Here is a 26,436-nt window from a genome sequence, read left to right as displayed (position 1 = left end):
AGATATGGCTTGGATTTGGTGTTGCCAGGGCTGTGGCATAGGCTGGCAGCTACAGCTCTGATTGGACCCGTAGCCTGGGAACTTCCACATGCCACAGGTGCAACCATAAAAAGAAAAGAAAAGAAAAGAAAAAACACAGGAGAGGACCAGAGGCTAAACACTTTGACCAAGTCCACAGATATGCCTTCATGGTCCCTCATCTAGAGCTTCTTGAGGCCTTGGGACACTTGCAATTTCATATCTTACTTCCCTCCAGATAAGACTACCATGCCCACCACTGTATCCCCCCTGCTTTGCCCCACTATCTGGTACATAGCAGATGCTCAATCGATTGTTGTTTGTTTGTTTGTTCTTGCTTTTTAGGGCCACGTCTTCGACCAACGCCACAACTCACAGCAACACCAGATCCTTAACACACTGAGCGAGACCAGGAATCAAACCTGCCTCCTCATGGATCCTAGTCAGGCTCCTTACTGCTGAACCACAATGGGGACTCCCAGCTCAATCAATGTTTTAAAATTATTAAATAAATGAATGAGTTAGAGGAAGAACATTCATTCATTCATGTATTCTATTTCAACAGTGAGTTGAATGACCATTTGATGAGTCCTGGGGATAAAGGATGAATAAGACACAATCCCCACCCTGGAGAAGATAATTTGTAAACAAAAAATTACAACACAAAGCATAGAACGCCACAACGGAAGACCGTCCCAAGTGCTGTGTGAGAACAGCGGTTCCTGACTCTGCCTGGAGGGGAGAGGAAGAGAGGTGAAGGAAGAGAGGCATTTCCTGGAGTGTGGGGGACGGGCAGAGCGAGGGCAAGGCATTCCTAGACCACAGGGGTGACATTGAGTCTGGCTCAGGGAGGCCTAGGGGGAGCCCTGAGTGGGCCCTTCCTTTGACCACGTGGAAGTCAGAGCTCTGCCATATGTGCCCCCCTCTGGCTCCAGGTCCGGGAGGGTTCTATCTGGGCCCAATCCAGGGCATGGGGACTGCCAGCCCCTTGTCATTCTCGTTTGATGACAGGCTGCTAGAAAAACCTCTTCTGAGAGGGAGTTCTACATCTGAGCCAATTTGAGACAATCTAATGAGATTTCTTGAGCCAAAAGCTCAACTATAACCTATCTAGTCCGCTCCCTCCACCCTCTCATCCTGTAATTCCAGCCAGCACGTCATCCAGTCAGCGGGGCGCAGCTGTCTGCCAGCAGCCTCGGGCAGGCTCGCTCGCACCCTTTCTCTTGTTTACCCTCCTCGTTCCCAGAGATCCAGCACAGGGTAATCTGACTTTTACTTCCAGATGCCTCTGCCTTTTTCATCTGCTGTCGTTGTTTGAGGTGTAGGTGAGATATTCAAGGGCACACGTGTACACAAAAGGGAGTCAGGACTCTGGGGGCATGTGGGCTGCAGCCTTTACCTGAGATGTGAAGGCACTAGGGTTATTTCTAAGTAAGGACCAGGAGTTCCTGTCGTGGCTCAGTGGTTAACGAATCCAACTAGGAACCATGAGGTTGCGGGTTCGATCCCTGCCCTTGCTCAGTGGGTTAAGGATCCCGCGTTGCCGCGAGCTGTGGTGTGGGTCGCAGATGCAGCTCCTATCCCGAGTTGCTGTGGCTCTGGCATAGGCCGGTGGCTACAGCTCCGATTCGACCCCTAGCCTGGGAACCTCCATGTGCCAAGGGAGCAGCCCTAGAAAAGGCAAAAATAAAAATAAAAAATAAAATTAAAAAATAAAAAATATAAGGACCAGAGGGAAAGGTAAATGTAACGGTTATGTGGGGGGCAGGAGGGCATCATGGATAATGACATAGGAGCTCACATCATAACTGGGATATTTCAGTTAGGCTTGCCGTGGAGGAGGGTCCCAGATCACAAGGACAGATATCATGGAGAGGTGATGTCGGCTCCGAGCAGAAAGGCAGCCCACTGTGCCTCTACAGTCAGAGTAATTCTTTGTGTGTGTGTTTGTATGTATGTATGTCTGTCTGTCTTTTTAGGGCTGCACCCAAGGCATATGGAGGTACCCAGGCTAGGGGTCCAATCGGAGCTGTAGCGGCCAGCCTACGCCACAGTCACAGCAACTCGGGATCCAAGCCGTTTGCAACCTACACCACAGCTCAGGGCAACTCTGGATCCTTAACCCACTGAGCAAGCCCAGGGATCAAACCTGCGTCCTCATGGATGCTAGTCAGATTCATTAATCAGGTTCGTTAACCACTGAGCCACGACGGGAACGCCTTTTTTTTTTTTTTTTTTTTTTTTTTTTTGCTGCAACTTCAGCATATGGAAATTCCTGGGGCCAGGTATTGAATCTGAGACAATGCTGGATCCTTAACCTGTTGAGCCACCAGGGGACTCCTAATTTTAAAAGAGGAATCTAGTAATTTTGATCCAAACATGACTTCATGGATTTACTTTTTATGCTACCCACGCACACAAACACACGCCATGCTCACCCACAGAGGACCCTAGATCCCTTCCCTGCTGTTTTTACATCAATTTTATTCTTACTTGTATCTTTACAGAAAATGGCACAGAAATCACAGGTTTCAGATACCTAGAAGTTATTACAGTTCCATATTTCAAACACCTCGATATCAAGTTTCTTTCTTCTCACTCTATGTACAGTATTTACACACCAGGGGCTACAGTCTAACACTTCAAACCAGTGGGAGACAAAGACAAGAACTGGGGCGGGGTTGGGGGAGGTCATGAACAGGATGAAGAAGAAATCAACTTTTGATATGGAATCAAAATCCCAACTCACTGTCTCAGGTCTTTCTCCTGCAAGGGATTCCCTGCAAAGGCGGGTGCGACGGTAGAGGAAAGTGCCATGGGGATGAGGGGGACATGTGCCTGGCCTGGGGGTGGAAGGGGAAGACGCGGAGAGGCCACTGGTATGGACAGGTCCTCCCGTAAGCAGGCAGGAAGAAGCCCCCAGTGTCCTATCCCAACACCGTCCCTGACTCGAGTGGCTTACACCTGGGGTGAAGGTCTGGGTGCCCGTAGCTTAGTTTGGGTCTGACACTGGCTCCTCCTTTGCTCTCCTTCAAGCCTTTCCTCACACCCGTCTTGTGACCAACCCTTGATGTCTGTTTATAGCCCCAGGCCCACTGCAGGAATGGCCCAGAGCAAGCTGGGTCAAGATCTGTGGTTTCTGATGTGTCATTTCACACTGGATTGGGCTGCTCCAAGGCTGGGCGTAGGTGAACCAGTAGTTTGCAAGAAGCTCTAGGGGAAGGGTGTTTTACAGGGCAAGTCAGGGTCACAGGCAGCGCATCAGAGGTCAAGATGCTCCAGAACACACACCCACAGGCGCCTCCCAAAGGCGCAGTGAGCCACAGCACCTGTGAGAGGTGCCCCCTGGCTGCAGGGCAGAGAGGCCCTGCAGGTACTGTCTGCTGCCACCCAGGTCTCGGAGCCCCTGTGCTGGGAGGAAGAGTGGGATGGGCTGGGGGTGGAGAGGGCGGGTTCCTGAGGGTGACCATGGAGACTGTGACATGAACAGTGGCCGAGGGGCCCAGGCTGAGACTTTCCAAGTTGAATCTGGAATCCGGGCTCCAGGGACAGGGGCTGGCAGAGGTTGTGCCTGGGCCTGGGGGACATGCGCGCATTTCGGAAAGAGCAGGTGGGGGAGCAGAGTTTTCCTGGGGGCGCTCAGGACACTGGCGCTGGAGTGCAAGTCCTCCATCCCTGTCAGCGCCATGTGTTTGCAGCAGCGGGCTCTGGGTCTGAACGGAGCAGAATCCACAGAGGGTGTAGAGCTGGGAAGGAGGGCGGGTTCAAGCAAGAGAATGGACAGTAAGGGGTGGGTCTGGACCATGAGTCACCAAAAGAGTGAGTGCAAGCAGCTTGAGGGGGTGCGGTGGGGCAGCACGAAGCCTTTTGAGGTGGGCTGTGAGGGCGAGGAGGAGGAGAAGGAGGAGGATGCTGACCAGGTCAGGACCAGGGAGGTCTCATCATGGCCCAAAGCCTCGGCCAGAAGGGAACTGGGCCTGAAGTCACGGGGGCAGCGGTGGCACGGAGGGCCGGAGGGGGTGGGGGAGGGGGGCAGAGGGTCACAGAGGGCCTGGGGGTGGGGGAGGGGGGCAGGAGCCAGGCCTGGGCCCCCGCCTCGGAGAGCACCTCCCGACACCACCGGCCCGGAGGAGAGCAGCGTGCCGGGGCTGCGGTGTCCGCGCACCCTTGACCTAAGCCATGTCCTCGAGCTGCGGTGGACTCATCTTCTCCGCCGGCCTGTCTTCGTCCGTGGCCTCCTCCTCGTCGGGCTCCTCGGCGCTGCGGGCCAGGCTGTCGGGCCCAGACACAGTCCCCAGCACTTTGGTGCTGTGCTCCTGCGCTCTGGCTCGGAGCGCCGCGATGCTGTTCTCCCTCAGTTCCTCCTGGGACATGGTGGCCGGGCCGTCGGGGCCCCGCTCCTCCTGCTCCACCTTGTCGAGCTTGGGCAGGGCCTGGCGCTCCGCCTCGGGCTTCCTCCCCGACTCGGCTGCCGCCTCCAGCGACTTTTTGTGCATCCCTAAAAAGAATTGTTGGTATTCGGGTTTAGAAAAGCGCCTGGGAAAGCCATCTTGAACTGAAAACGGCAAAGATAGAGAGAGGCCAGAATTAAGGACGAGCAGAAAGCCTTACTTCATACACCGCAGTCACGCGAGTCCCAGGGGCGGGGCTGGGGCCAGGGTGTGGGGGCGGGGGGGACACGAGGCTGTGGACCAGCAGCTGGGCACCAGGCTGCAGACGGCTTCTCCATGCCAAGTCCCTGGGCACCTGGCCCCCAGGATCCTGTCTGTCCCTTCCTGGGTACAGCACTTGCTCCCCCCAACCCCCTCTGGGGGATTCTAGATCTTAGAACCCCAAGATAAACTGGTGCTATCAGATGCAGGTCCAGAGGGTAGGTGGGGAGGATGGCAGGTGGAGCGATTTAGGGGGAAGAAGTCCTTTGGGCAAAGCCAGAGTGGTGGCCAAAGGGACTTAGGGGTCCCCTCAACCGCCAAGAGGAGCTGTGTCACAACCCCAGTTCCCCCCAAAGGAAGGGGAGCACTGACCCTGGGCAACAGCCACCCCCTTCTCACAGGACAAAAGGACCCATACCCATCCAGAATGAGAGTCCTAGGCACCCCAGGAGGTGGGTGCAAGGGACAGACACCAAGCCCTGGGAGGCTCCCTGGGGGAGCCTGGGAGGCCGGCTTTGGTGGGCCTCTCTCTGGCTAGGCTGTTGTGGCCAGATGTGCCTGCATCAGGGCTCTGTCCCCTCCTCCAGGGAGCCCGCTCCCCTCGCCACAGGGGCCGGGCCCCGGGAGGGTGCGGGCTCTTACCCAGCAGCCACGGGGCACAGGAGTCCATGATGCCATCCTTGGCGGACTTGAGGATGGACTCGGGCAGGGGGATGGAGTGGCGCACCATGGCCCCGTAGAGCCCGTACTCCGCCATAACGCTGCTCCGGCCCCAGCATTTCTCTCGCTTCCTCCACTTGGCTCTGCGGTTCTGGAACCAGACCTGTAAGCGCAGACTAACAGGTCAGGGGCGTGCTCTGGGAGCCAGCGGCCAGGCCCCTCTCCCCATGTCTGCCTGAGTTAAGGGCCCCACCTCTTTGAGGGCCAGTGACCCCATCCCCTTGTAACTTCGGTTTCTCCAACAGGTGTTCTTACTTAAATTAAACTCACCCACCCCGTGGTACCCCGAGATTCCTCCGGGTTCGGAGTGTCCAGAGTGAGACACAACACCTGTAAGAATACGATGGGCAAAAAAGATCTTTTTTCTTTTTTCTCAATCAAAGCAGTTTAGGATGATGGGGTAGGGATGCCTCCTGGACAGGGTCTTGCAGCGGGCAGCTCCCTGTGTGGTCCTTAAGTTTGCAGCTGAGAAGCCAGACCCTCATAGCTCTCTTGCACGTGGGAACACCTCCAGTGCACAAACAGAATCCCTTTTCTGACGTGCAGAGGGACAAAGTCCTTTCCAGGGGCTGGACTAGCGGAATCTTTGGTTCAGGGTATCTACCAGAACTCCAGAGGCCAGAGCAGTGCCCCAGCAGGCAGGTGAGCATGGACTCAGGCAGCAAAAGGCATTTCAGGCAGGTACCAGGAAGCCTGGGAACTACCCCCAAAGCAGGGCAGGGGACGCTCCTGGGAGGCCTGAGTCAGTTTCCCTTCTCTGCCCTATCCTGGCCAAGCCCTGCCCAGCGGGTGGTGCCCTCCATTCACCCACTCCCCACAATTTGGGACCTAACTCTGAACAATATCTGGGGGTGTTGGGCAGCCATCCTTCAGTCAGGGAGGAAAAAGGAAAGTCTCTTGTTGTGCAAAGCAAGTGGAGGTGGGGACCCAGGGAGTGCGGTGGGGACACTCTAGGGGATGCTGCTCTGGCCCCAAAGCTGGCCGGTGCAGGGTCTGAATAAGCATGGGGTACACATCTGTAGCCCTCCAGCCCGGTTTTGGAGGAGATTCCAGAGTCTCCGACATCTTGGAGGAGGGGACATTTCTTGGTCCCCGAAAGCAGCTTTCCTAAGGTTTTTCCGCAGCTGACAAGAGCCAGAGCAGGGACAGCTGCACTGTCCCTCAAGCAGGTAAGAGGCCCGCGGGAGACTGGAAGAAGCCCAAGCCCACCGGCCCCATCTTGTCCCCTCACAGCCCCTCCAGGCACTGACCTCCCGCCCCCCAACCCCGCGGCGGAGATGCTCAAGCGCCCCGGGGTGGGGGGTGGGGCGAGAGGAGGGCAGAGGCGGTTTCGGAAAAATCTATTAGTTTTCTGGGCGATTTCCATTCCCTGGGCCAGGTCCCCGCCCTTCCCTCCCGGCCCCCTCCCCCGTCCCCGGCGGCAGAGGTTTCAGCTTTTGATGAAAAATTGCTCCGGCTCTATTCAGGAGGCGGCAAAAGAAGAGTCACCCCCAGGGGCAGCCCTGGGCTGATTGAAAAATAAGTTAATTTCTGTTTGAATCGATGGGCCTCAGGCACTGAAATATCACGGGAAATTAAAGCGGCTGCTCTCTCGGGAGCCGCGGCATTGACCCGCACTAATTAATGCTGGGGAGGCAGCGCAAGCCGCGCCGCGAGCCGCTCCCCCTCCTCGGGGGACCCCAAACACTTCTCATTTAACTAATTAGACGAGGAAAATTGGGTGTTAATTTGTTTAGGATTTTTTCCCCTCTTCCCCCCGGCAGCTCCCTCCCCAGCCCCCGCTCCATGCGGGGGCGCGGGAAATGAATGCGGGGCTTGCCGGCAGATGGCTGCCCCGGTCACTCTGCAATCTTCTCCGACTTGATTGCTTGATTAGGTCGTTAGCACATTAAAAAAAAAAATTGCTTGCCGTCTGGCGCTGGCGTGATGAGTGGGACGCGCGGCAGCGCCTGGGTAATTTATCTTTTTATACGGCAAAGAATTTGATTTCAATCTGCAGATATATGGGGCGCCTTTGACACCTGTTTAACATCTCGCCGCTGACAGCTTAACCCTTTGCTGCCTCGGCCGCAGGGAGACCTGGGCGGGGGCTCGGAGTCCGAGCGCCCCCGCGGTTTCCTCCGCTGCCGCCAGGTGGCGGAGTGAGCGCACCCAGAGTCTGCGGCGGAGCGCGGTCGGCCGCGTCCAGCAGGGGGCGCCCCGGCCGCACCGCCTCGCACCCCCAAGGCCTCCAAAGAGCCCTGTAGGCTCCGAAGCGTCTGCGGAGCTGCGGACGGAGGGCACGGTCCACGCACACCGTGAAGTTGACCCAAATGTGTGTAACGTTTTTGGGCATGTCTTCATTTGTACGTGACCAGGAACCTCTAAAAATGGGAGAGATGCAGCCTCAGACATCCGAGCCTCTCCATCCCCACACTAGTTCATTTCACCTGGGTGGCGCGGCCTGCGGTGAGCCGCGGCCCCTGCACCCAACCCTCCAGGAGAGCGATGGAGTCAATATGCAAGGCCTCCTCCTGGTCTGGACCCAGACCACGCGGAGGCGGGGGGGGGGGGGGGTGGTGCTGGCCAAAGAAAGGTTTACATAATTTAAAGGCTACCTGACGGCTGCGTTCCCTGCACTAAAGAGCAGAGAGCGGTGCGCAACGCCAGTTTGGGCTGACTCGGCCATCGGCCTGACCCGGGTCTGCGCTGTTTAGCTCTCTCCCCAGCGGCCTTGCCGTCCTGCAGGCCCTCTGCGGTTTGTCTAAGACCTCTGCCCTGTCCCACCTTCCTTTCCATTAGCTCTTGGTCGTCCTCTACAAGTACTCGTCTCAAGCTGCCTTCTCCCACAGAGGAAAAATCTAAAAGAACTGAGAGAACTAGGCCAGAGAATACCCGTGGTGGCTCAGTGGTTAACGAAACTGACTAGGATCCCTGCCCTTGCTCGGTGGGTTAAAGATCTGGCGTTGCAATGAGCAGCGATGTTGCAGAGGTGGCTTGGATCTGGCCTGCAGCTCTGATTTGACCTCTAGCCTGAGAACTTCCATATGCCCTGGTGCAGCCATAAAAAAACAAAAATAAGTCAATAAATGAAAGAACTAAGCCACAGAAAAGTGTAAGTGCCTTCTGGTTTCATCTGCTTCACAGAGAAGACAGCAAAGAAGGAACCCCTTGGCCATGGAATTCCAAGGTGGTATTCCAGTTCTTGACCCCAGAGGATTGGGAAGGCTGTCTTTACGAATCCAAAAGTCATCCCAGGAGAGGACCTTCCTGCTTGAATTCAGTGTGTTCTAAAACCACAAGGCCACAAGCCCTTAACCAACCCGTCTGGGCCAGACTCCAGAGTGTTTTGGATTTTAGGAAAAATATGTGATGCATATACTCCATGTTATATAACATCCTGCACCAGCAGCAGCAGCAGCCCATAGGCAAACCCATCAGGTTTGATTTCTGCAGCAAAACGTACACATTTTCATATGGGATGAAGAAAGAGCATAAGGTCAGATCTGGTTTTTGCCAAGAATGAGCTTTGATGACAAACTGATGAAAGACATATCTGTTTACAGCGCTGTGGTTTAGATGTTCTGGAGAAGGGACTGTGGAGTAAACAAAGGCAGACAGAGATGCTCACTCCCCGCTCCCCAAGTGTGGATGCCGGGAAAGGTGCATGGCCCCAGATGCCATGAACTTGAGATGGGGCCAGGGCTCTTCGATGGAAACAGCATCTTTACTGGGACTCTGAAGAAGGGGATGCAGACTTAGGATTCAGATCATCTCTGGGCCCGTAAACAGAACCATTGTCCTTGGTCCTAATGTGGACAAGCAACTAACTGGTCTGCGGCTCAGACTTGCCCACAGACTCTCCCAGGGGAGGTGGTGCCAGCTGGTCGCTCAAACCAGGAGTCATCCAGACCCTCGGTTATGGGCTCTCGGAATGCCTGGCTCTCTTTGAAGACCAGATGCTGCTCCAATTTATGGAGGAAACCTGGACAGCCAAAACCGTCTCTTTTTAGGGCAGTTGGCAAGGAAGCTGTGGCAGTAGGGCCTTGGAGGGAAGTGGATAAGGAATTAGAATGAACCCTAATCACTCTTCCTAATTGCTTTTCTCTTCCCTTCCTGGAAGCAACCAGGATGTGTGCAGAATTTAAACATCCTCAAGAAGCATTGGAGGCAGACAGTCCTGAACTGGAATTCGCAGCTGTGACAAAAATTGCTGTGTGATCTTGGGCAAGTTATGTGCCCTTTCTCCGTCTCCGTCTCTTCAAACATAAAATAAGACAATCTACTTTTCCAGGTTTTTTCAATGGTTAATGAAATGAGTGAAAGTGCCTAAAATCAAGGTTGGGCACACAGAAGGCGCTCAGTAAGTGCTATTCGTTATTTCAGGGGTGGCACAGAAAGTCATTAGGAATCTGTGCAAGGGGCAGGCTGATCAACGGCATTGCTGGCCCCTCTGCCTTCCTCCACATGCCCTGTAGAAATAACAACTCCAGGAGGTGGAGTGAGGCCACAGAACTAACTTTCAGGTTGTAACTTTTTGTTTGTTTGCTTGTTTAGGGCCGCACATGCAGCATATGGAAGTTCCCAGGCTAGGAGTCGAATCGGAGCTGCAGCTGCCAGCCTACAAGACAGCCACAGCAACACCAGACCCAAGCCACATCTACGACCTACACTGCAGTAGCTCGCAGCAGTACTGGATCCTTAACCCGATGAACGAGGCCAGGGATCAAACCTGTGTTCTCCGGGATACTAGTTGGGTTCTTACCCTACTGATCCACAACGGGAACTCCGGGCTGTAAGATTTTAATGCGGATAGCCTCTGGTTTCTCCTCTAGGGGCCAAAGAGATGCCCCTGCTATTGGAATTCTTTCTTTCTTTTTTATTTTTTTTTATTAATTTTTTTGATTCAGTTGTTTTTTGGGCTTGTTTGTTTTTGGTTTTGGGGTTGTTTTGTTTTTTGTTTTTTGTTTTTGTTTGTTTGTTTGTTTGTTTTTTGTTTTTTGTTTTTTTTTTGGTCTTTTTGCTATTTCTTGGGCCGCTCCTGTGGCATATGGAGGTTCCCAGGCTAGGGGTCTAATTGGAGCTGTAGCCACCGGCCTCTGCCAGAGCCACGGCAACGAGGGATCCGAGCTGCATCTGCGACCTACAGCACAGCTCAGGGCAACGCTGGATCCTTAACTCACTGAGCAAGGCCAGGGATCGAACCTGCATCCTCATGGTTCCTAGTTGGATTCGTTAACCACTGAGCCACGACGGGAACTCCTCTTTCTTTCTTTTTAAAATTATTTTTATTTTTTCCATTATAGTTGATTTACAGTGTTCTGTTGATTTTCTCCTGTACAATAAAGTGGCCCAGTCACACAGACATAGATACATTCTTTTTCTCACATTATCCTCCATCATGCTCCATCACAAGTGACTAGATATTAATTCCCAGCGCTATACAGCAGGATCTCATTGCTTATCCATTCCAAAGGCAATAGTTTGCATCTATGAATCCCAGGGCCCGCATTTCTACTATATTCCAGACCCTTGAGACTCAAAGGCAGGAGACCACCCTTGCAGTTGGCTATGATCAGAAGCTAGAAGCCTTTGGTTGGAGATCCCTGCTCTGCCTCCAACTGCCTTTGTGGCTTTGGGTGCATTTCTTAACCTTTCTGAGCTTCTGATTCTTCATCTGCCCTGTGAGACCAATTCCTTTGCAGAATGATTGTAAAAATTCAATAAAACAGTCCATGGGAAATGCCTGGCATGTTGTAAGCACTAAAAAACATTGGTCTGGTGCTGAATGAATGAATTCTGTGGACAAACGCACAAGAAGACAAGGATTTGCTTCCCAGCAAATGCGCAGCGACACTTTTCACATAAAGCCAGGTCCTTCCATCCCTCGCCTCTGTGATGACTGCACAGCATTTAGGCCCCTTTTTGTACTTGGTCTCTTGGTTCGTGCAAGCCCAACATTCCTTCAATCCCCCTCTCACTTTCCTGACATGCACTTTCTAGAAGGCACGACTCCCGTGCCAAGGAAGTCAGGTCCAGAGCTCTTCAGGGTCTGCTTCTGGGCCCCTGTGAGGACCAGAACCCTGTCTTCTGCTTCAGGCCTCCAGGTGCCTGAGAAGAGGCCCATAAGGGACACCAAGGGTCACCAACTTGGGAGGCCCAGGAAGGGAGAGTTGGGAAGACCTTCCAGCTCCTGGTGCACTTTCCCCGCACAGGCAGCGCCACAGCAGGGCTCAGAGAGCCCAGGTAGGATGTTTCTGGCTGCCGCCAATAGCTGCTCAGGCAGGTGCCTCCACACCTGGCAGAGAGAGTCCTGAGAGCTCATGCCTGCCTCCAAATTGGTGCTATTCTGGTACAGGGCACCCATCCAGCCAGTCAGGCAACACATCAGCTCTCTCTGTCCCTTTGTGGGTAACCAGCACGGCAGGCAGCTGTGGCTGCACCCAGGGCTTCTCTTGTCGTCACAAGATCCCATCTTTTACCCCTGTAGGACTACCTGCCCAACCTCCTTCCTTCAAAGGTCTCCCAGGAGACGCCCTGTGGTCCCTGAGCGAGGCCAGGGATCAAACCTGCAACCTCATGGTTCCTAGTCGGAGTCGTTTCGGTTTCTGCTGCACCAAGACGGGAACTAAAGGAGACATTTTACATGATAAGATGCTCTGCACTTTCTGGTCCCTGGGCCACCCCGGGCCCCGCCCTCCAGTCTTGCCCGAGGCCATCACGCTTTGTCAGCCATGTGGCTATTTCCATCCCTTTCACCTAGCTTCTCTCCTCTCCTCTGACTGGAAGCTGATTGATCTAGGCTCCTTGCCGGTGTGATTTAACGACCTCACACTCCACATCCACTCAGCACTTCTGACAACATATTTCAGCACACGCTTTCCAGCTTCAGGCTCAGAAAGCCTGGCCTCACTGCAGCCTCTGACGTCCACCAGGGGGCAGGTCTGCCCATGTTTCCCAGCAGCCCAGAGGCAGAATCTTTTCCTGGGCCCCTGGACAGGTCATCCCACCAGTCACCCAATACTCCACTTTCTTCTGCTCATATTAACCCAGTTAAAACACAGACTCCTCTGACCCAGCATTTTAACACTGGCTGCACACAATCACCTGGAGAGCTTTAAAAACAAGCAGATGCCAAAGCTCCACACCAAACCAATTAAATCAGCAATGTTGAGAGGGGAGGCGGGCACGGGTATCTTTTTTTTTTGGCTGCGCCCACAACATATGGAAGTTCCCAGACCAGGGATCGAACCTGCACCACATCAGTGACCAGAGCCACAGTAGTGACACCAGACCCTTAACCCACTGTGCCACCAGAAAATTCCATAGGCTTTTTTTTTTTTTTTTTTCCTTCCTTATTTTAGAGCCGCACTTGCGGCATATGGAGGTTCCCAGGCTAGGGGTAGAATCGGGGAGCTACAGCTGCCAGCCTACACCACAGCCACAGCAACACAAGATCCAAGCCACCTCTGTGACCTACACCACAGCTCACGGTAACACCGGATCCTTAACCCACTGAGCAAGGCCAGGGATCGAACCCCAAACCTCATGGTTGCTAGTTGGATTCGTTTCCACTGCACCACAACGGGAACTTCTCCATAGGCATTTTAAATAAGCACAACTTTTGTTAGAAAAAAAATATAGTAAACACACGTGTGAATAGATGATCATACTCTGGGAATGAATGACCCCCACAGAGGAAACAAAGTCTGGAAACCCATTTTCTCTTCCCCAGGGCTGACGTCTAGCAGGAGCTTTCAGAATGCCATATCCCGGCATTTCTGAGACACAAAAGCACTTCATGTCTGATAGTAAGACTGGAAATCTCTTCTACCCCCAACGACGCACCAGATCCTTCGCCCTAACCCAGGGAAGTGAGGATTAAGGAAATGCTTGCCCTCTAAGCACAAAGGCAGAGGAAATTGGCCACCATCACCATTTGCATTAATTATTCTAGTTTCTGGTGATGGGCACTGCAGTTTCACTCCAGGTTCCCTCTTGTGCTCTCCCTGACAGGAGTTGAGTACTGGGTTTGAATCCCAGTCCACTACTTATGTCTCCTCTCAGCCCCTCAGTTTCCTCATCCGGAGAATGGGGATAAGAACAGCAGCTGACTCATCTAGTCATTGTAAGGACATAAGAAAAAAGGCATGGAAAGCCCTTAATACCTGGGACAAGGCAACATACTAACAATGCCAATCCTAACAGTACATTTATTAAGCTATTTTGGAGAATTTTATTATTATTTGTTCCCAAATGAGCGATCTGAGGCTTGGTCAGGCTTGCTGGCAATGAAACAGACTAGAAGTAGGTGCGTCTGGCTTTTCTCATCCACACTGGGTTCTCTTGAGACACTCGACAGTAGGTTTTGGATACCACGAGGGGCTCACTTGGGTTGGCCCAGCAAAAGCGTGTGTCTCAGCCCTCCCCCTGGAGCTGTCCCACTCCTCCATTCCACTGGTGGCAGCCCAGAGGCCTGCTGAGAGAGGTGACCCTGAGGGGCCCAATCTCTGGGAGGGACCCCCCCCGCCTTTTTCCTTTTACAGATGCCAATTGGGAAGTGACTTGGCCTCTGCCATGCAGCTGGGTGTCAGAGCCAGAACTAGGATCCCAGTCCAATAACCTTCCCAGTCCACCTGAGAATGGCTAACTTCAGATTTGGAGCCTCTAATAACTTGCCCCCTTCTCCCCACCCTCACCCCCAACCCACACACACAAAGGCCTCTGCCTGAAGGCTGGGGGAGGGCAGGGGGCTGGCTCTGGAGTGCCATCTGTCCATTCTTGGGTGCATTGGTCCCACCTACATCAGGGGAGGAAGGGTGGCAGTGTAGTGAAGCATGTATCCTGGAGTCTAAAGGGACTCGAGCCTGAACTCGGGACCTCAGATTCTCCATCTGTAAAATGGGAATAGTAATAATACCTAGTCCTTCAAGTGTTCTGAGGATTCTTTGGAACCAAATATACATAAACCATCTCTGGAAGGAACCAAAGGAAACTGGTTACCCCTGGAAGGGCTGCTGGTAGGTAGTGAGGAGGGAGACTCATGTTTCACCCTTTGAACTCACGTACATGTATTTGTCCATTCAAAACATACATTTTTTGGAGTTCCCACTGTGGCACAATGGGATCAGTGGCATCTCTGCAGCATCAGGATGCAGGTCCGATCCTTGGCCCCACACAGTGTGTTGAAGGACCTGGCATTGCCACATCTGCCGTAGGTCAAAACGGTGGCTTGGATCTGATTCCCAGCCCAGGAACTCCACATGCTGCAGGGTGGCCAAAAAAGAAAAGAATGATTTTTTTTTTTTTTGGCTTTTTGCTATTTCTTGGGCTGCTCCTGTGTCACATGGAGGTTCCCAGGCTAGGGGTCGAATCAGAGCTGTAGCCACTGGCCTACGCAGAGCCACAGCAATGCAGGATCCGAGCTGTGTCTGCAACCTACACCACAGCTCACGGCAACGCCAGATCCTCAACCCATTGAGCAAGGCCAGGGATCAAACCCACAACTTCATGGTTCCTAGTCGGATTCGTTAACCACTGAGCCACAATGGGAACTCCAAGAATAATTTTTTTATGAGTGAGTTTTGGGGTATTTTTTTAGAGTACCCGATAATAAATAGCAGTTATTTTTGTTTGTTTTGTTTTGTTTTTTGTGGCTGCGCCCATGGCATGGGACAGTTCCCAGGCCAGGGATTGAACCCACACCACAGCAGCAACCAGAGCTGCTGTGGTGACAATGCCAGATTCTTAATCCGATGGGCCACAAGGGAACTCCAATATCAGTGGTTTTTATAAAGAAGATTTGATATAGGCTCCCACCTGACCTCAAATTGTCTCTGTTCCCCCAGCTTCAAGTCAAAGCAAAAGCTTCACACCCAAGAGGCAGGTGGGGAACATATGGGCCTAGGTGCAGCCTAAAGGGAACTTAGGTGGGTCCCCGTGTCCCCCACTTACTGGCTGTGTGGCCTTGGGTAAGTTACTGTGCCTCAGTTTCCTCGGCTGGAAACTGCTCTGTGGGTTATCACTGTGTCTGTCCTGGAGAGATGTTATGACCTTCCCCAGGCCACTTGGGAAAACATCTGGGGATGGGGCCATTTGATGACTCATGCACACCTTCAGGGGGCAGCATTTGGCCAAAGAACCAGGCGGTGCTGGAAGAGCAGGAGAGATCTTTGCCTCTGTTCTCCCAGAGCCACAAATTCCACAGCCAATCCTCACAGTCTCAGGCAGTCACCCTGCAGACATCCCAGGGCAATTTTAAAAAGCCCAGAGCCTGCCTGCTGGGCATTTGCAGCAACGCAGTTACAGCTGAAGGAGAGCGTTCCCCAATCTTTCAGACACATCCACCACCACCGCCACTGCCACCGCCAAACGGATTTTAGGACAACCCCCTGCAAGAGACAAGCTGTTCCTTCCTACTGGTCAATAGCGCACATGTGGGGGCCAACCAACAGGGACATCTGCCAGCCCCACCCCACTCTAGCCGTTTGACGGCCAGCTCTATGCTAATGAAAGCCAGGCAGGCGTTACCTACACACATCAACTGGATTGTGCCTTGGCTTACACACACACACACACACACACACACACACACACACACACGAAGATTCAGAAATCATCACCTAGCCTTTCCCCACTGGAACCCAATCGGATGGTAATGATGGATCCAGGCCACCCGGGATAATGCACCGAACAGATAATCTGCTTATGAATAATTGAGCTTATTGTTAGTGTCACTGTCTAAAACCATGCGCTGAAAAATTCCTGATAGACCTCCAGGGGGAATGAAGGTTCTTCTGGAAAAGCAGCTCACACCTCACTCCCATTCTCTGGTTCTCCAGGGAGAGAGTGCCAAGAACTCACACACCGTATTTGGATCCTTCTCTGGACCCATCCCCTGCCCACCAAGACACATCACGCCTGGAGACACAGGGAGGAGGAGAACGGGAGAAGGGGTTTTAGGAAGTCAGACCCTCCCCACTGTTTCCCAGCCCTGGCAGTCGACCACCCGGGACCCCTCAGGTGTCCAGATGGGAGCAGCTCTGAGTCAAGGTCAACCCCAAATCTGGGAACCTTCCTCCACCCCATCACTGCTTCCTCCTCATGGAGGCCCTGTCTAGAATATTATCAGACTTCACCTTCTCCCAGGAAATGACTAAGCAGCCCATGCCTGCCCAGCCGGGGGCATCCTGGACTCGGGAGGATTTGGCTGGATGAAAGGAGGCTCTGTGCCCAGCCCTGCCGAGAACAGCCCAGTCCATATCAGGGCTGGTTATGCCACGAATCGCTCCAGCGAGGAGGAGGGGTGAATGAGCGCATCCTGGGCCAGATCCCCGAGACCTCTAGGAGCAGAGCCCCGCACAGGGTGGCTGTGGCTGGAGGTGATGGCGAGTAGGTAGGAAGGGAGGGGGCAACCTCTTCCTCGTGGAGACAGGAGTGCAGGGAAGGGAAACAGACTCCCCGCCACCCCTAGGCACCCAGAGAGGCCTGGGGCCACCTCAGGCCTCAAAGCAGACGCTTCCTACCTCAGAGACATCTGCCACGACAGAGACCCTGCTCAGAACCCAGGACCCTCCCTGAATGCGGAGTCTCTCCTCCTGATCCGTCTCACATACTCATCAGGAAGCCTACAGTCTGCAATAGCAGGCCAGGCCGCATCTGCTAAGTCTTGTCCCTCCGCAGTGCCCACCGCACAGGACCTGTCACCTTAGACCAGAGGCAAGTGCACACCCGTGGCGGGAGTGGGGTGCTGGGGGCATATCTGGGAGCCTGGGCCAGTCAGTGTCCCCAAGGGTGAGGACGGTGGGAGAGAAAGGGGCTCAGGGAGGATACCTGTATCCTGTCTTCGGGCAGCTCCGTTTTCATGGCCAGCATTTCCCGGGCATAGACGTCTGGGTAGTGGGCCTCATTGAACGCCTTCTCCAGCTCCTCTAGCTGGTAGGAGGTAAAGATTGTCCTAATGGGAGCAAAGCCAGACAGTCAGGACCCTGAAAATGGAAAGATCCTGTCCCAGAGAACATGGAATGGCCTCTTTTTCATTCAAATCTGAAGGCCCCCACTACCCTCGTGATGGTGGGGGACATTATTTCAGCTCTCAGTGACATTTCATACTGGGAATCTTCCTGGAAGCACCTTAGAGGAAAGGATGTTAAGACAAAAAATTTGGCCAACTGCAGAAAGCCCCTCTCCCTTCTCCCAGGACAGAGTGAAGGGCCCCCTTAGTAAAGAAATGCCTCAGCCCGTCAGGACCCGCTTCCTGGGCTCCTCTCACTGACAGTAGAGCTGATCCTTTCAATTGTACTTAAAGTTCAAAGATACACCAGAAAGTCAAATGAAGCAGCAACCCCAGTGTTCGGACCCACAGAGAACTAACTGGATCTCCCAGCCCCCTCACCCCACCCCACCCCACCCCACCCCACCCCAGCACCTAGCCCTCCTCACCTGCCTAGACCTACTGGGCTCCTTAGAGCTGCCCTCAGAGTCTTGGGGGGGTGGGGCGAGGGGGAAGGGGGGTGTTCGGTCCTTTCCTGTGCTTAGGAGGCAAGGGCCACCCCCACCCCTCCACCATCCCACACACAGGCTCAGCCACTCACCCAGCAGGAGCCCCATTCAGCGGGAGTTCCATTCAGGTCATCCAGAGAGAGCCAACCTCCCCAGCTTCACCACTATCATCGTGGGGGGGAGCTCCCCCACCCGGGGGGCTCCCCCACCCCACTCCCGTCCCTCCCAAAATGGTTCACATTGACCTATCTCGGAGTCCTAAACTACTTTAGGAAAATGTAAGAACTACATCCTCTCACCCTAGCAAATGCATATGCTCCAACACACACAATTACCTGCCTCCAATATTAGGGGATTTCAGAGCCTCCTCTTCTTGAACAAACACCCTCCACACCCACTTAGAGACACAAATTCTTCCCTTTTCAGACCTAAATTTCACCAGGTTCTAGGCAACCTTTATCCCAAACCCTCATCAACAAGCTGGGGAGCAGTCCGGTCCAGATTTCACAAACTCAACTTGCAAAAGAATACGGTCCTTGCTTGAGCCCCTGGGATTTGGACCCTGGGACCAGCCTGGGGGGGCGGATAGAATCCCTCACCGCTGCCCTCGCCCTCACCCAACACAAGGGAAAAAGTACAAATGTAAACCCAGACACCCTTGTGCCGGTGTCAGCTTTAACATCTTGGGAGATGATGCCAGGGATGTGTGAGGAAGAAAGATTCTGTTCTTTATAGAAAATGACGGGTCTGATTCTAAATCGTTTCTCCTGTTCTCCTGGGGGGAACAGAATGCTTATGTATACAGAAAGTTAATTCTTCAGAATTTTGAAGATCTGCTGCTTTCTATTTCTTTCCTGCCATTTACTGAAGGGCCCCTGAATAGACAGTCAAAACAAACAATCCAAATATGCAAGTCTTTTGCAAAACTAGGAAAACCGAGGTGCACAGCTCTTGTGGCCTGGCCAGAGCCAAAGAGGAGAGCTGATGGCAGGGTCATTCAGGACCGGTCCAGTGCCAGCCTCTGCTGGGGAGAGCTCTCATTCCAGAAAACAAAACCAAACAAAAAAAGAAAGAAAGGTGCAACAATGCCTCAAATCCCCCCAATTTCCCCTCATTCCTGCCTCAGAGCTAATCCATGAATTTATGCCGAAGGGAGCCTACCTGTGCTCCCCCAGTGTGACCCAAACCCTACTCCTGGGTTTACACAGAACCTTAGACCCTTCAGTTTCCCACTGGATCCCGCCGGGTTTCCCACTATAACCAGTCTACCAGAGCTGAGCCTTGCAGGTAAAGAGAAGAGCAAAATCCGAGAGACTCCAAAGGCAGCTGCTCCATCTCCACGCCCCTCTCTCTAACCCCTGCTAAGCCCTGAGTGTTTCTGGGAGATAAAGAGATGCTCATCTTTCATCACCAGACTCCAGGATCTCTTTCCTGAAATCCTCAAGTGAGAGAAGCTCAGAAAAACACATTTTATTTTTGCCAATTAAAAACTGTACCAGCCATTCCTCACTGCAATAATCTGTTCCCTTCATGCCCCAGAAATAGCCCGAAACTGAGGGCAGGTGGCTGGTTGCTGTCCTTGGGAAGCTTTCAAAGCACCCGAAGTTTTCTCTGGCAGAGAGGGCATCCAGTGAGGATAGAAGGTCAGGAACCTTAAAGCATGGACTTTGGACTGGGGCTCAGCCTGCTCCAAGGGCCACACAAGCAGATGTACCCATGCAGAAGCACTGCTCCTGCGGGCCGCTTTGTCCAGGGCTCTCCTTGCTATGGGAATCCCTCCCCCACCGCAGTTCAGGCAGCAGCACAGAAGATGGTCAGCCAGACTCCAACCTGTGCTCCTGGTCCCTGTCCCTGGTCCCTGTCCTGGCTCAAGAGGCTGACAGCGTTACCCCCATCCTGGGTCCAGCAGGGGATGGGTGCGTAGGAGGTGTTTTAATGAAGATTGGTTGGACGGATGAATGTCAAAAATGACCCAGGATCAGGACGAAAAACAACGTCTCCGTTTAAAACAAAACAAAACAAATGCAACAAAAAAGAGCTGCCTGAAGGGAACCAAGTCAAAGTTCACCCTCCCTGATGGGGTCTGAGAGGTCAGGAACTGTTTTAAAAATGTTGGGGTCATTAGTGGAGTTTCTGGGAGTTAAGGAAGAGAGCAACGCATTAAAGCTCCCAGAGAAAGGGTGCCAAGGGGCTGAGAACAAACTGGGGAGAAGAGGATGAGGTGGGGTGGGAGGCGGGAGAGCACCCCAGAGGGAAATGTCCAGAGCACCAGCAGGCTCTACCTGCACTGGGGCCGAGAGGGATCTGGGGAAATGGAGCTCAGGTGAGGGCAGGGTGGGCGCAGGGACAGCACCTGCAAGCAGCAGCCTCAGAAAGTCAGGTCAATTTGGGGTTCTCACTCCTTTATTTCTTGAAAACCGCCTCATACATTTACACAAGGCATTGGGAGCAGCAGTGCTGGCTGCAGAAGAGAATTCGGTCTGGGGTGGGAAAATCACTTTTCAGGATATGCCTTTGGGCACTTTTTGAATTTTAACTTTGTGCAAGTGAATTTGAACTTTGTTTTTGTCTATTCAGAGACATATTTAAAGGGAAAACCAAACCCAAACCTCTCTCTTTAGACTGTATCCCAAGGCAGCCCAATCCATTCCAGCCAGGTCTGTGGGGTCAATCCGTCTATACACATCTTCTTCCCCATTTTATAGACAAGGAAACTGAGGCTTATAGCAGAAGCCAAACGAAAATATGCCATCCATGCAGATATCACGCTCAAGATTTTGAGAACGGTGGGAGCAGAAAGATAGGGGGTTGGCGGCCCTGACAGGGACGGCAGGAGAGGAAGAGGGGCCGCGGCAGAGGAACCGGCTGGGGCTGGAGGAGAGAGCCCATCAGCCCGCTGCGAGGTGTGCGCGGCTCTAGGAATATGCCAACTGCAGCGATCGCGGGTGCGGGCCGCCAGCCCCTCTCTGGCTCGGGTTTACCCCTAGTTGAGGCCTTTCCTTTCTCTCGAAGAAGCAGGCGAAAGCCTAAAACGGCGCCGCTTCCCCGGCGGCCGCTTGGGATCCTCATCCGGCACAGCCGGACGCCGGGGCCTGGGGCGGATGTCCCCATACAACACCCAGTCTCCCTGTCCTGGCACAGCCACGAACCTCAGATCTGCAGTCGGCGAAATTAGGATCCGACCGACTCGGCTCCAGAATAGGGGACGGCAGGGAATGGGCGAGCAGGAAGGTGACAGAAAGCGCTGCAGGGGCCTTACCTGTGTCTCCGCTTCTTCCGTTTCTTAGTCTGGTTTAGAGCCGATTTGGACATTTTTCGGTCGCTGGAGGAAACATCTTCAGAATCTGAAAAGCGGGCGGAGGGCAGAATGGGGGGCGCGCTCGGCAGCACCGGGGCGCGTCAGAGTCCTGAGGTCGGCGAGGGCCCCACCCCCGGCGGCCTCCGGGAGCAGCCAGGCCTGCTGTCTCCCCGGGAAGCCCTAGGCGGGGTGGACCCCTTCCCCAAGCCCTGGATGTTTCTGCCCATGCCGGCGCCGGAATTCCGAGGATCTGAGGCTGATTTCGTTGTAAGAGAAGCAAAAGCCCCGACACGCCTGGGCCTGGGACGGCAGGGGAGCCAGACAGCCTCCGCGGGTCGTAGGAGCCCCCAGGCGATGCTCCCAGCTCGGCCCCCTGCCCTGCGCTTACAGCCCTGGCCCCGGGGCCCAGAAGGTGGCCCCCAGGAGCGGAGCGGGGACGCGGAAAGCTGGACTCCGGGAAGGGCTGGGGGCTCCCGGGCACAGCCTTCTTTCCAGGTCTCCCACCATGCGCCCCCACTCGGGACTGGAGAGACTGCGACGCGCCACTTTTCGTTGCCCCTCCAAAAAAAAAAAAAAAGATAAAAAGATAACGAAAATCGAGGGCATCTTGGAGGGCGAACCAGAGCTGGAGGGCCGAGCGGGCGGAGACGCACCGCTGGGAAAGCGGCCCGGGGAGGGTGCGGCGGGGTCATCCAGGGGCCCCGAGCCCGCGAGGCGCCAGGATCCGAGATATTGTGGTGCTTAGGTGGGGTCTCGGATTGCGAACGCTTGGACCGCCGCTGTGGCCGGGTTGTCTAAGCTCGTGGGGTAAAAAATTAAAACCAGCTAACCAATGCGAGGGTTTTGGAATAGAGAAAAGGAGGAAGGAAAAGATAACTTTGGGTACCAAGGCTGGTGTCCAAAGCTGACACTCGCCGAAGCTGACACTCGCTTGCTTCCCCAGCCGCCAAGGCCCGGAACGGAATCGGGGTCCAGGAGTGCGGGTCCTTCGAGAGGATGGGGCCAAGTGGAGCAGTGGAGGGGAAAGCCGGGGCCGGAGTGGAGCGGCCTTCCCTACGGGTTCTGACACCCTGTTTCCAGTGGGGCCCCAAGCGGGCGCCGCAGCATTCCCGGGCCCGACGCGGGGACGGGAGAACAGCTTGGCCGCCGGAAACGCGGGGGCCAAAACCTGGCTGGCGCCGCGAGCATCCTCCAGCGCCCGCCCGGGGCGCACGGGCCTCAGGGTCGGGCCGCGACCACTCGGCCTGGCACGAACTTTTGCGCTCAGAGGAGGCCTCGTGATGCAAACGAGAGGTGATGGCGTGGGGTTCCCAGCTCTTACTCGAGTCAGGCAGCCACGCAACCTCTCCCTCACCTACCTGAGCTGGCCGTCTGGCTGGTGTCCAGAGGTCCCGACGCTCTGCCCAGCGGCTGCAAGTGGACGCTCTGCGGGTCGGACAGCACTTCCAGGAAGGTGGGCTGTGCGTAGAAGCCGGGGAGCCCCCCGGGCCCCAGTAGCCCCATGCCGCCCACTCCTGCGGGACTGAGCACGGATCGTGCAGCCAGCAAGTGCCCGGGGGCCAAACCGTCTAGGGCAGCCCGCGGATGAGAGCTGGGGGGCTCCTTGTTCAAGCCCAGGATCTCCTGGATGCCAAACCCGGTGCACCTGGCTGGGGCGCTCCCCGAGGTACTCTTGGCTACTGTCTCGGCTTTGGGCTTGCTCAGCGCTTCCCCTGCTTTCCCCGTCATCTCTCGGCTCTTTGGAGGGGCCGAGGCCGCGGGTCTTTTGCTCCCCCCACCCCCCCGCCGGGCTCCCCTCTTCACGAACTTGGTCCCAGGTGCCCCCTCCGGTGTCTAATGCTCTGGAGCCCCAAGGAGATTCCCCTTTTATCCAACCAGGCGGCAGCCCAAGTGGGGTCAGAGCTGAGCAGCCAATCACCGGGGCCAGGAGCGATTAGGAATTCCAAAAAGCTGGCAGCTCCCGCCGCAGGCAGCACTGAGGGGCCAGGATGCTGGGGGCCGGGCACCGGTGGGCTCTGCACAGGGTGCCCGTGGGCAGAGGCCCCAGGGACTGAGATGAGATAACAAGGTTCAGGGCCCTTCCAGGAGGCTGGGTGGCTAGGGATTCTGGGCAGAGCCGGCTGGGACTTGTCCCTGGGGTAGGGTGGGAGGATGGGCTGAGGGCAGGTTGTAGAGACTGGGAGTCCCCCTCCCTCCCCCCTCAATTCCTATACAGGTTTGGCAGGGTCAGAGAAGCCCAAATATGGGACCCCTGCATAAAAGGCAGGATAAAGGAGGGGCGAATGCCTTCTTCCTGCTGGGGAGAGAAAAAGGGCCAAGGTTTGAAGAGGGAGGTGCAGGGGTAGGGAAGTTCAAGGCTTGTGTCCCCTGCGCAGGATACAATGCCTTGTGTGGAAGAGCTATTCAATAAATTTTGACCAATGAACGAGTGAATGGCAAAGGGGTAGGAGTAGGGGGCCCTAGTGGGAAAGAGAGTGGTGGTGACTTCTTTTGGAGAATAACCATGGACATCGGAACATCTAAGCATGAAGGGTACCCAACTGCCACGGAAAGATTTCATTTACTCTCCTGTCCAGTCGCTCAACTAATATGTACTGAGCTCTTGTCACCTCTGAGCTAGGAGCTAGGGGTTCCCAGGAAATGAGGTAGACAAGTCAGGGGGGCTGCTGTACCTCAGCCTTCCCTGAGCAAACGAAGGAAGAGGATGTGGAGGGGAAGGAGGCAGGAGGGCGTGAGAGGCAATTAAAAGGTGAGCTTCTGTCCCCAGTTGATGGGGATCCTTTGACTAACTCCTGTGTTGGAAGCTACAGAATTCCGGCCAACTGGGCCAGTAGAAAAGTGGTGAGAGGCAGCAGGAAACTGCTTTAAGCAGGCAGGACCCTGGAGAAAAGAGAAAAGCCTAAATTCCAAAGGTGGCCAATGAAGGATGAGGGCCCTTTGGGGAGGATGGCTCCCTTGGGTCCAAGTGCTAAGTGGAGGTGAGTCTATACACACGCATATGTGAACCACCGACCCTGCGGTCCCTGTACTCCACCATCTCAGCTAAGTCTTCTGTGACCTTCTTGGGGCTGGGAACTGTATACCTCTCTACCTAAAAATCCCAGCCCACTGCCAGGGCATTTAGTACCTTCTATGGTGGCCAAGAGGCCAAACTGAGAAGGATATAGGGCCCTTGCTATAGGATAGAGAGCAAGCTGAGCCCTTGCTAACAGGGCTCAGCTTACTCTATATCATCCGCTCTGGCCTGGCCCACATAGGAGCCAGAACCAGGTGGGGACATCTGTCAGAGCAAGAGCTGTCTGGGACGGAGTACTGTTCTCTCCAAGGGCCACCTCCTTATCCCATAATAATGTCATGCCTACTGTGCATGTGTCCTTTACATAGCATAACCTCAGGTCCTCACGAGAACCCTCTTAGCACCTTAGTTGCACATCTGAAAGGTGGCACGCTATTCTTTTTTTATTTTTTTGCTCTTTATGGCTGCACCTGTGGCATATGGACGTTCCCAGGCTAGGGGTTGAACTGGAACTGCAGCTGCCAGCCACAGCTACAGCAACAACGGATCCAAGCCACATCTGCGACCTACACCGCAGCTTGCAGCAACGCCGGATCCTTAAACCATTGAGCAAGGAGGCCAGGGATCAAACCAGCATCCTCATGGATACTAGCTGGGTTCTTAACCACTCTTTTTTTTTTTTTTTTTTCATTGGCACCTGCAGTATACAGAAGTTCCCAGTCTAGGGGTTGAATTAGAACTGCAGCCGCTGGCCTACACCACAGCCACAGCAACACAGGATCCAAGCTGCCTCTGCAACCTATACCACAGCTTTCGGCAACTCCAGATCCTTAACCCACTGAGTGAGGCCAGGGATTGAACCCGCATCCTCATGGATACTAGTCAGGTCTAAACCCACTGAGTCACAAGGGGAACTCCTGGCATAGCTATTCTTACTTGCAGGGTGCAGACTCAGGGATATGCAATCTTGAGGCATCCTTCACCTTGAGTCTATGGAATTGGGTTCCATGTGGCACCACTCACATAGACAAGCAGGTGAATGTGCCCCCTGGAGTTGTGCAAAGCAGTGGCTTTGCCTTCCATGTAAGAACTTCTTTCCCCATTTTATGAGTGTGAAAACCTAAGTTCCCAAGGAGGTTAGGTGACTTGCCGCAAGCTACCAAGCTAGTGAGCAGCAGAAGCCAGACTCAACCTCAAATAATTCTGGTGTCATAAGCTGTTTTCTTCTGACTTCATCTCTCTCTCAGCTTCCTCTCCATGCCAGCCTACCCTGGGAGGATGAATGGGGATGTTTTGTTAATGGCAGCTGTCCTATTCCTCACTTATCATAGGACAGCCACGATGAGCCAGATGCCAGCCGATGGGCAAGGACGTGAGTGATGGAAAACAAGCATGCGAGTGATGGAAACTCAGTTCTTGCCAGGAGACGAGGATGAAAAATCTCTTGACCAAACCCTGTATCTGCGGCTGCCAGTTCCACTCCTGTGCTAGGAGGTTGGAACGGAGACAACACCAGGCCCTCTGAGAAGCACCCTTGCCAGAGGCAGAGGCTACAGGTGCAGGGCAGGCCTAGCAGCAGCCTATAGCTGGTCCCATCCTGGGAATTGGATTCCTGAAGGACCCCTGGTTGGAGAGCTGTCTCTGAGCTGCCCCACTTAGGCCAGAGCCAGGCTTAGAACATGTGTGGACTCTGGGGGGAACCCTACAGGGAAAGGCTGGCCCCCAGAGCTTGGGCTGGTGTAGTAAGAGTAACATGTACCCTTTCAGAGGCATTTAGCTTAGTCACCCTGGATCCACATCCTGGGTCTGCTGCCTACTAGCTCTGTGCCTTTTTTTTTTTTTTTTTGCTTTTTAGGGCCACACCCACAGCATAGGGAGGTTCCCAGGCTAGGGGTCCACCACAGCCAAAGCAATGCAGGAACTGAGCCGCGTCTGCGACCTACACCACAGCTCACAGCAATGCCAGATCCTTAACCCACTGACCAAAGCCAGAGATTGAACCCACAACCTCATGGTTCCTAGTCAGATTCGTTTCTGCTGCACCACGATGGGAACTCCAAGAGCTCTGTGGCTTTGAGCCAATCATTTAACAGCCTTCTTAGCTTTGAGTGCTTTACCTACAAAACACCCTGACCCTGAACTTGTGAGCATCTTCTGACCCCCTGCGTCAGCATAGGAATCAAGGGTGTGGGCTCCAGAGCCAGACTTCCTAGGTTCAGAGTCCTGCTCAATCAAATGATTGAGCCTGGTGA

General features: G+C 54.2%; 1 protein-coding gene across 2 annotated transcripts; it reads right to left on the bottom strand.

The window, feature by feature from the left end:
• Window positions 1-2,482: 2,482 nt before the first annotated feature.
• VSX2 (visual system homeobox 2) lies at window positions 2,483-22,984 on the bottom strand. 2 transcript variants are annotated; one of them, XM_047797136.1, is made up of 5 exons: window positions 22,527-22,984; window positions 21,130-21,214; window positions 17,202-17,325; window positions 5,313-5,493; window positions 2,483-4,573 (listed from the first exon to the last, which is right to left on the bottom strand). In XM_047797136.1, the coding sequence occupies exons 1-5, from the start codon at window positions 22,894-22,896 to the stop codon at window positions 4,191-4,193; spliced, it is 1,143 nt and encodes a 380-aa protein (XP_047653092.1). In that variant the 5' UTR covers window positions 22,897-22,984; the 3' UTR covers window positions 2,483-4,190. The 2 variants fall into 2 exon arrangements, with proteins under 2 accessions (XP_047653092.1, XP_047653093.1); XM_047797137.1 differs by having other exon boundaries at window positions 2,483-4,516; window positions 22,527-22,983.
• Between the last annotated feature and the right edge of the window lie 3,452 nt (window positions 22,985-26,436).

The sequence above is a fragment of the Phacochoerus africanus genome, chromosome 9, assembly GCF_016906955.1.
Source record: "Phacochoerus africanus isolate WHEZ1 chromosome 9, ROS_Pafr_v1, whole genome shotgun sequence".
NCBI classification, from domain to species: domain Eukaryota; kingdom Metazoa; phylum Chordata; class Mammalia; order Artiodactyla; family Suidae; genus Phacochoerus; species Phacochoerus africanus.
Note: the sequence above shows the minus strand (reverse complement) of the source record. Positions and strands in the feature narration are given on the sequence as shown.